Source organism: Erythrolamprus reginae, chromosome 8 (assembly GCF_031021105.1).
Source record: "Erythrolamprus reginae isolate rEryReg1 chromosome 8, rEryReg1.hap1, whole genome shotgun sequence".
Lineage (NCBI taxonomy): Eukaryota > Metazoa > Chordata > Lepidosauria > Squamata > Dipsadidae > Erythrolamprus > Erythrolamprus reginae.
The window spans coordinates 10,294,105-10,306,414 of record NC_091957.1 but is presented as its reverse complement, the minus strand read 5'-3'; the positions used below and the strand labels follow the sequence as shown (position 1 = coordinate 10,306,414).

General features: G+C 45.2%; 1 protein-coding gene across 2 annotated transcripts in view; it reads left to right on the top strand.

Annotated features, from left to right (window-relative positions):
• Positions 1-12,310, top strand: part of FPGS (folylpolyglutamate synthase) — a 29,547-nt gene that overhangs the window by 10,569 nt on the left and 6,668 nt on the right. For both annotated transcript variants that reach the window (XM_070758806.1, XM_070758805.1), the window contains exons 4-12: positions 266-330; positions 2,960-3,074; positions 5,474-5,551; positions 6,149-6,210; positions 6,706-6,808; positions 8,360-8,437; positions 9,356-9,503; positions 9,709-9,810; positions 12,100-12,250. In XM_070758806.1, coding sequence (XP_070614907.1) covers positions 266-330; positions 2,960-3,074; positions 5,474-5,551; positions 6,149-6,210; positions 6,706-6,808; positions 8,360-8,437; positions 9,356-9,503; positions 9,709-9,810; positions 12,100-12,250 — 902 coding nt within the window. The remainder of the gene's footprint in view (positions 1-265; positions 331-2,959; positions 3,075-5,473; positions 5,552-6,148; positions 6,211-6,705; positions 6,809-8,359; positions 8,438-9,355; positions 9,504-9,708; positions 9,811-12,099; positions 12,251-12,310) is intronic.

Here is a 12,310-nt window from a genome sequence, read left to right as displayed (position 1 = left end):
TCTCCACTATGAGAGATAATATGAGAATACAAATCCAGAAAAATTGCATTAATAATAATAATAATAATACTACTACTAATAATAATAATAATAATTTATTAGATTTGTATGCCGCCCCTCTCCGAAGACTCTGAAGACATTGTCTGATTTGGAAAGAATTTATTAGCAAATTATGGTGGAAAATAAATATTTGGTCAGCTGTGCAGGGGGGAACTGGTTGGAGTGGGAGCTGATATTCCTCCCCCCCTTTTTTTTAACCCATCAGGGTTCGGCCTGCGCCTTCACGGAACGGATTCTGCGCAACTACAATTTAAAGACCGGTTTTTACAGGTAAATTTACAGGCTGCTTGGGACTTTGGTTATCTTCTGGGGCAGCTGGATAATTAGAAATTTAAATAGGTTTTTTTTTTGACAATGGTTGCTTTCTTTTGCCACAGTCATTCTCCTCCTATTTGCAGATCTTTCCTCCTCCTCCCCTTCTCTCCTCCACTTCCCTTCCTCCTCCTCCTCCTCCTCCTTTCCTCCTCCTCTCCTCCTCTCCTCCTTTCTTTCTCTCCTCCTCCAACCCTCCTGCTCCTCTCCTCCTCCCTCCTCTTTTCTCCTCCCCTCCTCCTTTCCTGCTCCTCCTCCTCCTTCTTTCCTTCTCTCCTCCTGCTCCTCTCCTCCTCCCTCCTTCTGTCCTCCTCCTCCCCTCTTGCTCCTCTCCTCCTTCTTTCCTGCTCCTCCTTCTTTCCTGCTCCTCTCCTCTTGCTCCTCTCCTCCTCCCTCCTCTTCTCTCCTCCCCTCCTCCTTTCCTGCTCCTCCCTCCTCTTCTCTCCTCCTCCTTTCATGCTCCTGCTCCTCCCTTCCTGCTCCTCTCCTCCCTCCTCTTCTCTCCTCCCCCCTCCTCCTTTTCTGCTCCTCCTCCTCCTCCTCCTTTCCTCCTTCTCCTCTCCTCCTGCTCCTCTCCTCCTCCCTCCTCTTCTCTCCTCCTCCCCTCCTCCTTTCCTGCTCCTCCTGCTCCTCTCCTCCTCCCTCCTCTTCTCTCCTCCTCCTTTCCTGCTCCTCCTGTTCCTCTCCTCCTTTCTTCCTCTCCTCCTCTTCTCTCCTCCTCCCCTCCTCCTTTCCTGCTCCTCCTCCTTTCCTCCTCCTCTCCTCCTTTCTTCCTCTCCTTCTCCTCTCCTCCTGCTCCTCTCCTCCTCCCTCCTTTTCTCTCCTCCTCCCCTCCTCCTTTCCTGCTCCTCCTGCTCCTCTCCTCCTCCCTCCTCTTCTCTCCTCCTCTCCTCCTTTCTTCCTCCCCTCCTCCTCCTCTCCTCGTCTCTCCTCTTCATCTTTTCTTTCTCCTTTCCTTCTCTCCTCTCCTCCTCTCTTCCTCCTCCCCTCCTTCTCCTTTCCTGCTCCTCCTCCCCCTCCTCCTACTCTTGTTTTCATTCAGTTTTTAAATGTTCCCAATTATCCAACTGATGAAAACATTAAAAATCATTTTTGTAGTATTGCATCACAAAAGGAAACACCATTTTGCACAGCGGTTGCAATTACATCTCCGGAAACTTATTTCGGTTTCCTGGCATTCTTGATTTTTTTTTTCAAGCTGGTGAACAGAGTGCCTGACTAAGCAGGGCCTTTGGTCTCCGCTGGCACAACCTCTCTTAAAAAAAAATACACCTTAAAATGCAAGCTCTGCTTCCTTTTGAAATCAAAGTTCAAACCGCATTAATTGCACCTTGAATTGTTATTAACGCCCCATTTGATCTCCAGAAGGTAAACAAAATTCAGTGTATTATAAAATCCGGTTTTCGAAACTCTGAGCAGCAATTGGTGGAGTTTTACTTACTCCGTTCCATTTAACAAAATATCTTCATTGGTCTAGCAGTGGTTTTCAACCTTCCTAATGCTGTGACTCCTTAATACAGTTCCTCGTATTGTGGTGACCCCCAACCATAAGTCTAGCTCCAATTCTCCTAACAGAGCTTTTATCTGATTGGCAGGAAGGTTAGACGGACACGCCCACTGCAAACGCCTGATTGATCGGATTGTAAAAATATGTTCCAAGGTGCCCAGAATAGAAGTTTTAGTTTATTTATTCATTCATTAGACTTGTATGCTGCCCTTCTGTGTGGACCTCCTCACAACACACAATAAAAAACAATGTACAATAGCATATCTAATTCAATTAATATAAATAACTAATCTAAAAAAACCATTCTAAAAAGGCTAAAACATCAAAAATCATTCTTCCAGATTCAAGCCACAGACATACCACACATTAAGACTGTGAAAGGGTCGTTCGACCCTCCAAAGGAGTCGCGACCATAGTTCCCTCTAAGCTGAGCAGTGAGCAATCGCTCACTTAAAAATCATCATCAACTCAGAGTTTTCCAAACCTGCCCAGAAGCCGAGAGGGAAAGAGTGAGAGGGAAGGAGAGAGAGAGGAAGAGAGAGAAACAGATAGAAAAAAGAGAGGAAGGGAAAGAGAAAGAAAAAGAATGGGAGTAAGGAAGAGAGAAAGAAAATCAAAATCTAGTTTGAAACTAGCTCAACTATTTAAGTGGCATTTTGATATTGATAGAGTTGCCCTATTATGAGCTCACTGTTATAGACACACAGTACAGTATTTTATTTTGAAATTCTCTGAGGCAAAACAGGGTGCGTTTTTTATTTGTTTGTTTGTTTGTTTGTTCGTCAGTTCATTTATCTATCTATCTATCTATCTATCTATCTATCTATCTATCTATCTATCTATCTATCTATCTATCTATCTATCTATCTATTGATATTTCTGTGCCGCCCAGTCCCGAAGGGACTGCCGCTCAGACACTATACTTTTCCGCCCACCCCCCCAAAAAATTAGAGGGAACACTGGTCGCGACCCACAGGTTGAGAATAGCTAGTGTAGGGTTTCTGCTTTCAATCTTGGCATGGTGGTCATTCAAACCTTGATCTAAGGTTAATCCTGGTTTTCTGATTTCTTTCCCCCAAGTTCACCTCACCTGGTGCAAGTCCGCGAGAGGATTCGGATTAACGGACAGCCCATCAGCCAAGAGCTTTTTAGCAAATATTTCTGGCAGGTGTTTAACCGGTTAGAGGAGACCAAGGTATGTTTTGATGTCACCTGGCGAGAAACCCCATCTAAGAAACGGACGGGCAGGGATGGTTGTGATCGGATGGTGGGCTTGGGGCGTAGAAATGGAAGAAGCAAGCAACATCGAGCTGGGGTGGCGCAGCAGGTAGAGTGCTGTACTGCAGGCCACTGAAGCTGACTGTAGATCTGAAGGTCAGCGGTTCAAATCTCATCACCGGCTCAAGGTTGACTCAGCCTTCCATCCTTCCGAGGTGGGTAAAATGAGGACCCGGATTGTGGGGGCAATAGGCTGGCTCTGTTAAAAAGTGCTATTGCTAACATGTTGTAAGCCGCCCTGAGTCTAAAAAAACCGAATAAATAAAATAAAATAATAAAATAAAATAATTTTTACAATATTTTCCCCAGCTTTCTGGCTTGGTGGATAAAAGAATATCACTGTCCTGCGCCCAGTTACAAACGTATCAAAACTCACTGTTTGAACGGACTTAATTTAATCAATGAACCAGTGGTGGGTTTCTACCGGCGCAGTTGGCAACTCCACATTGGTAGCAGCGGCCAGATTTGTGCAATTTGTGTGTGACAGCTCCATCGGGTGGCGCCAACTTTTTTCTTCAATTTCAGTTTTTCTTCAGAAGCAAAATCACGTGAGCCCATGCGATTTCAGCAGGACATGTGCAGAAGTAAAAAAATTGCCAAAATCGTGCCCATGCAATCATCTTGTGTGATTTTAGCGCATTTTTACTTGCCACGCATGCGCGGAGCAAAATCTCAGGAGGGGACGCCCGAGCCCACGCAAATTCAGCAATTTTTTCCCCCATGCATGCATAGAAACAAAAAAATGCTTAAATTGCATGCGTGAGTCTCCCCTTGTGAGATTTTGGTGCATTGTTCCTTCTGCGCATGCACAGAAGCAAAATCGCACGAGAGATGTGGGGGTGCGCAGGGGCACGCCCAAATGAAGAGGATGCACACTCAGTGCACTGGTTTGCAAGTAAGTGCAACCCGCCGCTGCAGTGAACCACTGCTAATAACTGGCTTAGCAGTGGAGACACCGAGACAAATTAAAAAGCAATCTTTTTTTTTGCAAAATGTCAGCTGCTAATGAAGATTAATTAGCAGCTGGCATAAGTTCAGACAGTCTTAACTCCAAGCAATGCAATTAGTTCTTGCTATCTCACGTCGTTTCCAAAGGCTTGGCAAAACGCCCAGGAGTCTTCCCTGATAAGAAATCCAAAGCAGAGAAACAGGGATTCACAAGACATTCAAGACAGATACACCAGTCAAAACTGTTGTTTCCTGCATCCTTTCAACTGGCTCTGCTGTCCTTAAGTAGACGAGGGGAGTGGCCAATTAGCCCCCAGTCTTACTCCCGAGGAGACCTCCTCTGGAGTAACCATTCCTGTCTCTCGGCAGCTCTGCGCACTCGTGCATCAAAAAGAGGAGAAGTCTCTTTTTCTTCATCACTGCTATGAGGTGCTGGAGGTTCCAGAGGTCCAGGCTGAACCTCTGGCACCAAGTCCTCACCATCTTCCCCACTATCCGACTCGGGTGCCAGATGCACAGGCCACTGGCGCATCACCCCATCGGCCTCATTTTGGACGGGATCCGCTTTTAGCTTCACGGGCTGCTGGCGGGCCACAACAATCACCATCTTCACATCCAGATCTAGCTTAGAACTTAGAAGGAGCTCAATTATTTGTAAGTCTTTCAGATAGGCATATTCCAGAAATCAAAAGAGGTTTCATTTAGATTCACCCTAGATTTTGATAGTGACTAACGGAGTGTGGGCTTGAGACCTTAATAGTCCATTTTAGTGATAGGCTCCTACGGGTACGATCAGGTACGCAGAACCAGTAGAAAAAATTTGGTCATTTATGCAGAATCGGTAGAAAAATTTTGAATTTTTTTTATTCCCCCCACCCCTCTGGGCTCTGGGTATGTTTTTCCTACTGCAGTAAATGAGGTTGAATGTGTATAATTTTAGAAGAACTGTGCGTGTGTATGTGTATGTGTACATACACATACAGTTTATATAGTAGATAATGTCTATTTTTGTGTGTAATATGTATGTACACATCTGGCGTATATACATAGAATTAAATAGTATATTTTAGATGTTCAGTAATAGTAAGTAGAGAGGGAAATTGTCTCTCTTTGAGGCGAGGAGAGGCCAGGCACCCTAACCCAAACCCTTGACGTGAGTGACATCAAGCTGGCCACCTTTAAGCCAGTCACGTGACCTTTAAGCCACCCCCGGTCACATGATCATCAAGCCACTCCCACCTGGTCACATGGCCGGCAAGCCACACCCACAAAACAAGCTACAGCGTGGTAGTAAAAAAAATTGGCAGCCCTTCCCTGGTCCATTTGTTCCAAGTCAGATCCTCCTAACTCTTCCGTGGTCTTTTTCAGGACTCCCACCATGCTTCCATGCCTGCCTACTTCCGGTTCCTTACGATCATGGCTTTCCACGTCTTTCTGCACGAGAAGGTATGTTGGACCCCCCAAAAGTCCCTTTTATAAAATTGGAGGGAAATAGATGTGTTTGGGGAAGATAGGCGAGGTTCTGGTGGTTGTCCAGATGTTGATCGGCAGAGTCCCAACATCTGGAGATTCGCAGGGAATCCACCCTGGACCACACTCAACCTCAAGTTGAGTTGAACCCAAACTCAATCCAAACTTCCATGTAATTCCATGTAATAACCCAAACTCAATCCAAACTTCCATGTAATTCCATGTAATAACCCAAACTCAATCCAAACTTCCATGTTATTCCATGCAGTTTGGAAAGTCGCTTTAAGGCAAGGGTAGGCAAAGTTACTTCTCTTCTATGACTTGAGGACTTCAACTCCCAGAATTCTTGAGCCAGTTATGCTAGTTCAGGAATTCTGGGAGTTGAAGTCCACATATCATAGAAGCGTACATAAATAAACTCATTCTTAAAGACCAGAATATGACAAGTGTGCAATTCCCATATCCTCAGCCAGCTATAGACCCTGAGATGTGGGCTACAGGTCTACGATCTGGAGGACACGAAACCCTCTTGGGGCCAAGGAGACCACAAGATATTATGTTTCTTCCTCTCAGGTTGACTTGGCAGTTATAGAAGTTGGCATCGGGGGCGCCTATGACTGTACAAACATTGTCAGGTATGGAGGTCGAACTTCTGGGTCCGTGATGATGAACTTGTGGCACGCGGAGCCATATCTCTGTAGGTCCACGAGCCGTTGGCCTAGCTCAACTCCGCCTGGCTGGTTTTTGGGCACATGCGTAGGCTCTGGGGGGGCATTTTTTGCCTCCAGAAGGCCTCTGGGGGCTGAGGGCGGGCGTTTTTGCCCTCCCCAGGCTCCAAGAAAGCCTCTGGAGCCTGAGGAGAGTGAAAAACGGGCCTACTGGGCCCACAGGAAGTCGAGAAACAGGCTTCAGGGAGGCCTGCTAGGCCCAAAAATGGAGTACGGTGGAGGTTGTCTGTGCATGTGTGGGAAGGGTGAAAGTATAAGGAAATACGATTATACCAGTGGAGTGTTGGACTAGATGACCAGCAGGAGGGTTGGACTAGAAGACTTCCAGGGTCCCTTCCATCTGTATTCTGATGGATTGATTTGAGTTTTCTTCCTCTCCTTTTCTCTTTGCCTCCCTTGTAGGAAGCCCATAGTATGTGGCGTCTCTTCCTTGGGCATTGACCACACCAGCATCTTGGGAGACACCATCGAGAAGATAGCCTGGCAGAAAGGTGGCATCTTCAAGGTAGATCCCTTGGCTGGATCTTCTCCCTCCACCTTCAAGCCTGGAGACCTCTTAAGAAAATCCTTGTAAATTAAGCAGTTTTGACCTTGGCTTCATTTCTCCGAATAAGATCCAGAAATTTCTTCTACATCCTTTGAATGTTTTTGGTCTATATACTCTGAATGTTTTTATTCCCCCCACAGCCCTAACAAGGCGCTAAAGATCTTCTGGGCTCTTATGGCTTGCAGGCTTTTTTTTTTCATTGCTACTCCCTCCAAAGAATGTTTTTTCCAATCCTAAGTCTTTGCAGGCTTTTTTTCATTACTGCTTGTGCCCAATAAGGTATTTATCAGCCCTAACCAGGGGATAAAATAATGTGCTGAAACTGACCAGACTAAGGACACTAGCCAGATAAATACCCGGTAGACAGATTCCCCCCCCCCATCCATTTCCCTCCCCCAAAACAAAGCTGCCTCTTTTTCTGCACATGCACCATCTTGGTTTTGCATTTAAAAAAAAAATCATACCCAGAGTTGACTAAACAATGTGGTCTGGTGGGACCTAGGGGAAGAGCCTTCTCTGTGGCGGCCCCAGAGATTCGAACTGCCCCCACCCGCCTCGCCTTCCGCAAGACTCTGAAGACCCATTTATGTCGCTAGACATGGGGAGATTAATGCGCCCCCTTCTGACTAGTAAGACTTGAGTATGGTGTGATTATGTAGTATCGATTGATTTTTAATAATAGTGGGTTCTTACTTTTAGTTTTAACTATTAGATTTGGACTATATTGTTATTGTTGTGAGCCATCCTGAGTCCTCGGAAAGGGGCAGCATAAAAATCTAATAAATTATTATTATTATTATTATTATTATTATTATTATTATTATTATTATTTCAATACAACACAGCAAACGAGATCACTATGCTGGATTTTGTACCTCATCACCAGTCGGGTGCTTCCCAAGCACCTAGGACTGCGTGATGTAGTGGCGAATTATGTTTGCCGATCCCAGTAAAGCGGCCTTTTGCAATTGACAGATGGAGATGTTGTCAATTCCGATGGTTTTCAAATGTCCGCTGAGATCCTTTGGCACTGCGCCCAGCATGCCAAGTACCACTGGGACCACTTTCACTGGCTTATGCCAGAGTCGTTGCAGCTCGATTTTTAGATCTTCATATTTCACTAATTTCTCTAGCTGCTTCTCCTCAATTCTGCTGTCCCCTGGGATTGCTCTATTATTATTATTATTATTATTATTATTATTATTATTATTATTATTATTATTATTATTATTATTATTATTATTATACTCTGGTGCATCTTATGCTCCAAAAAATACTTACAGTGTGTGTAAATTGCCTCCATCAAAAAGTCTTTGGGAGTCCCACAGACAATAGGTTGCCCAAAGAGCCCAGTTTGCCCTCAGTGTGTCTTCTGAACTGCTTTCTAGGGCAGTTCCACAGGGAGCGCATTGCAGTAGTTCAGTCACCAGGTGGTCAGGAGTTTTGGAGGAAAAATCTTCCTCTTTGGCCTTGTAAAGCACTCCTCTAATGTCCTGATCTGCCTTTCAGCCCGGTGTGCCAGCATTCACGGTACCACAACCAGAGAGATCGTTAGAAGTGCTGAAACAGAGAGCTGAAGAATCCCAGGTAAGGTTGCCTTGGACCCACCAATGTTCTTCTAGATTGGCGGTTCTCAACCTGGAGGTCGGGACCCCTTTGGGGGTCGAACGACTGTTTCACAGGGGTCGTTTAAGATCACACGGAAGAAGGCAAATTTCCCCTGGTGTTAGGAACTAAAGCTTCTATTCTGGCGCCTTGGAACATATTTTTACAGTCCAACCAATCAGGTGTTTACAGGGGGTGTGTCCCTCTGACCTTCCTGCCAATCAGCTTAAAGCTCTGTTGCAAGAATTGGCACTAGACTTGTGGTTGCACAACAGCATGTGAAATTGATTGTCAATCAGTGTTGCTTCCTAAATGGACAGTTTGATTTCACAGAAATTTGATTTACTTGGAGTTATATTCTGTTGTTTAAGTGTTCCCTTCGTTTTTTTTGAGCAGTGAATTAAAAGCATTGTTAGGATATATTTTTTTCTCTGAATGTTCATTTATGTTGCTTTTACTGTATGTTGGAGAACAAATAAAGAAAATTTTATACCCCAACACTTAGCAAAGTTGTGCAGGTGCTCCATCACTGGAGCCTTTTAAGAAGACATTGGGCAAACATTGGTCCAAAATGGTATAGGTTTCCTTCTTGAGCAAAGGGTCGGACTAGAAGACCTCCAAGGCCCCTTCCAACTCTGTTAACCCTGCCATGGCAGTACAGTGATCAAAATGTAGCCTTGCAGGCATAATTCTGCCGACTGCCAGGAGTTCGATCCTGACGGTCTCAAGGTTTCAAGCTGAGCTTCGGAGAGGGGCGGCATACAAATCTAATAAATAATAATAATAATAATTAACATCATTATTATCTTTATCATTATCATTATCATTATTATTATTATTATTATTATTATTATTATTTCGAGCAAAAAATCAATCTTGGGTTTCCTTTCTCTTCCGCAGTGCCTGCTTTTTCTCTGCCCTGACCTGGATGCCTTCGAAGATGACCACAAGGACCTTCAACTAGGTTTAGCTGGTGACCACCAACGGTCCAATGCTGCTTTAGCCCTCCAATTGTCCCGCACATGGCTGGGACGTTGTGGGTATCTGGGTAAGGAAAGACCCACACACACTGGTTTGCTTGTTCTTGGCAAGGTGTAATCCTGCCAACCCTTCCTGATGGTCATCCCGGTTTCTCGAAGTTGAGTTGGGAGTTGGGGAGGGAAGGTTGATACCCCACGGAGAGAAAGTGCCCACAGCATCTTGCCAAGAGTCGGCAACAAATGTTATTTAGATTTATAGTTCGCTTTTTCCAGATACCAGAGAGCTGAAGGACTTGTGGCGAACTTCTGAAGCTCCGTCGAAGAGGGTTCCCTGCTTGGCTCCTGCTTTTAAGCCGGACCAGCCCATGGTACAAGGTATGGGGGTCTCCTTCTCATGGTGTGTTTTCTCCTCCCCCTTCTCTACCTTATGTTTCTCTTCTCTTCTTCCTTCCTTCTTATCTGTCTTTTCTTTCTGGTTATATATTTCCTCCTCTGTCATCTCTTTCTTATCTACCTTATCTTTCTTCTTATCTGTCATCTTCCTCTTTTCTAACTTCTCTTCCTTATATATTTCCTTCTTCTCCAGTTCTCCTCCTCCTTCTCCTCTTCCTCATCTGCTCCTGTCTCCTCTTTCTCCTCCTCTGCTACTCCTCCTCCTCCTCTTCTTCCTCCTGCTTCTCCTCCTCTTCCTCCTCTCCTTCTCCGCTCCTCCTCGTCTTCTTCCACCTCCTCTCCTTCTCCGTTCCTCTTTCTCCTCCTCTGCTACTCCTCCTCTTCTTCCTCCTGCGTCTCTTCCTCCTCCTCCTCTCCTTCTCCGCTCCTCCTCGTCTGCTTCCACCTCCTCTCCTTCTCCGCTCCTCTTTCTCCTCCTCTGCTCCTCCTCCTCCTCCTCCTGCTCCTCCTCTTCCTCCTCCTCTCCTTCTCCGCTCCTCCTCGTCTTCTTCCACCTCCTCTCCTTCTCCGCTCCTCTTTCTCCTCTGCTCCTCCTCCTCCTCCACTTCTTCCTCCTCCTTCTCCTCTTCCTCCTCCTCCTCTCCTTCTCCGCTCCTCCTCGTCTGCTTCCACCTCCTCTCCTTCTCCGCTCCTCTTTCTCCTCCTCTGCTCCTCCTCCTCCTCCTCTTCTTCCTCCTCCTCCTCTTCCTCCTCCTCCTCTCCTTCTCCGCTCCTCCTCGTCTTCTTCCACCTCCACTTCTCCTCCTCATCTCTCTCCTCTTTCTTGTTATATATTTCCTCCTCCTCATCTGTCTTCTCCTTCCTATCTACCTTATGTTTCTTATCATTTGTCTCCCCTTCCTCACTATTATCCACCTTCTCCTCCTTTTCCTCCTCTTCTCTCCACCCTCCCTCCACCCCAAGGCTGCATCCTGACCTATTACCCCTGACCTATTTCCTGCCCCTCCCTCCCCATCCTTAACTTTCAGCAATTCATCAATTCAGCCCAGGCAGAAGGACCATTTCCTGGTGAAACAAAGGGAAAGTGTTAAGTCTTCTTTTGGCTGGGTCCCACCAAGGACATCCGTTGAGGGATGCAAAGCGGCACGGGGGGGGGGGGGAATGGAACGGAAAGGTTCAATTATGCCGCTTAAAGTCATGGGGGCTGGAGGGTGGAGATAGAGACGTGACGGTTTGGCCTCTCCAAAACTTTTGATAAAGTTTTAAATAACGAATAGCTTGTTCAGAGCTGCACCATCCAGGGTGTGGGTGAGCTTAAAGTATGAATGGAATAGAAATCAGAATAGAATACGGGATGGGTTGGAACAATAGAATAAAGTCCTCGAGTCTTCGGAGCGGGGCAGCATACAAATCTAATAAATTAAATTAAAATTAAATTAAATTAAAAATTAAATAAAATGGAATAGAGATTAGAATAGAAATCATAGTAGAATAGAAATCAGAGCAGGAATGTGGAATGGAATGGAAGATTAGAATAGAATACAAATCAGAATACAAATCAGAATAGAAATTAGAATAGAATAGAATAGAATATGGAATGGAATGGAAGATTAGAATAGAATAGAAATTAGAATAGAAATCAGAATAGAAATTAGAATAGAATAGAATAGAATATGGAATGGAAGAATATAATAGAACAGAAATTAGAATAGAATAGAATATGGAATGGAATGGAATGGAGGAATAGAATAGAAATTAGAATAGAATAGAAGATAAATTAGAATAGAATAGAAGATAAATTAGAATAAAATAGAATAAGGAATAGGAGTTGGAAGGGACCTTGGAGGACTACTAGCCCAGCCCTTTGCTGAAGTATACCAATTTAGATAAGTCTCTTCTTAAAAATCTCCAGTGACGGAGTGCCCACAGTTTCTGGTGGCAAGCTGTTCCACTGGTTAATTTTCCTCACTGTGAGGAAGTTTCTCCTCAATCCCCGTGTTGTGTGAAGCCAGCTCTTGGGAACCATCATTCATAGCTTAAGCATGGATATTGGTTTAACCACGCGTAACTTTGCAGGAGACAAAAGGACCAACACCAAAGACTGTTTGTTTCATTTTTTTAAGAAAAAAAAAAACCCTCTTAAAAAAACAACAACCAGATTCTGCCCATATCTCTCATTTGAGTCCCTCCAGAATCATGAGGGCTAGAAACTTAGGCCCTGACCCAGGAGGCTGCAAAGTTTGGCAGCAGGGCTTTTCCTTTCCTTTCCAGGCCTGAAATCCACCGTGTGGCTGGGACGTAACCAGGTTCTGCACCATGGTCCGGTCACGTGGTACATCGACGGGGCGCACACCACCAGCAGTATTCAGGCCTGCGTCCGCTGGTTTCGCCAAGCGGCCTTGAATGAAGACAAACCTACAGAGTAAGCAGAGATGGGGCGGGAGTTGTTTGTGTGGAAGCTCTGGAGGGAAGAGAGACGAAA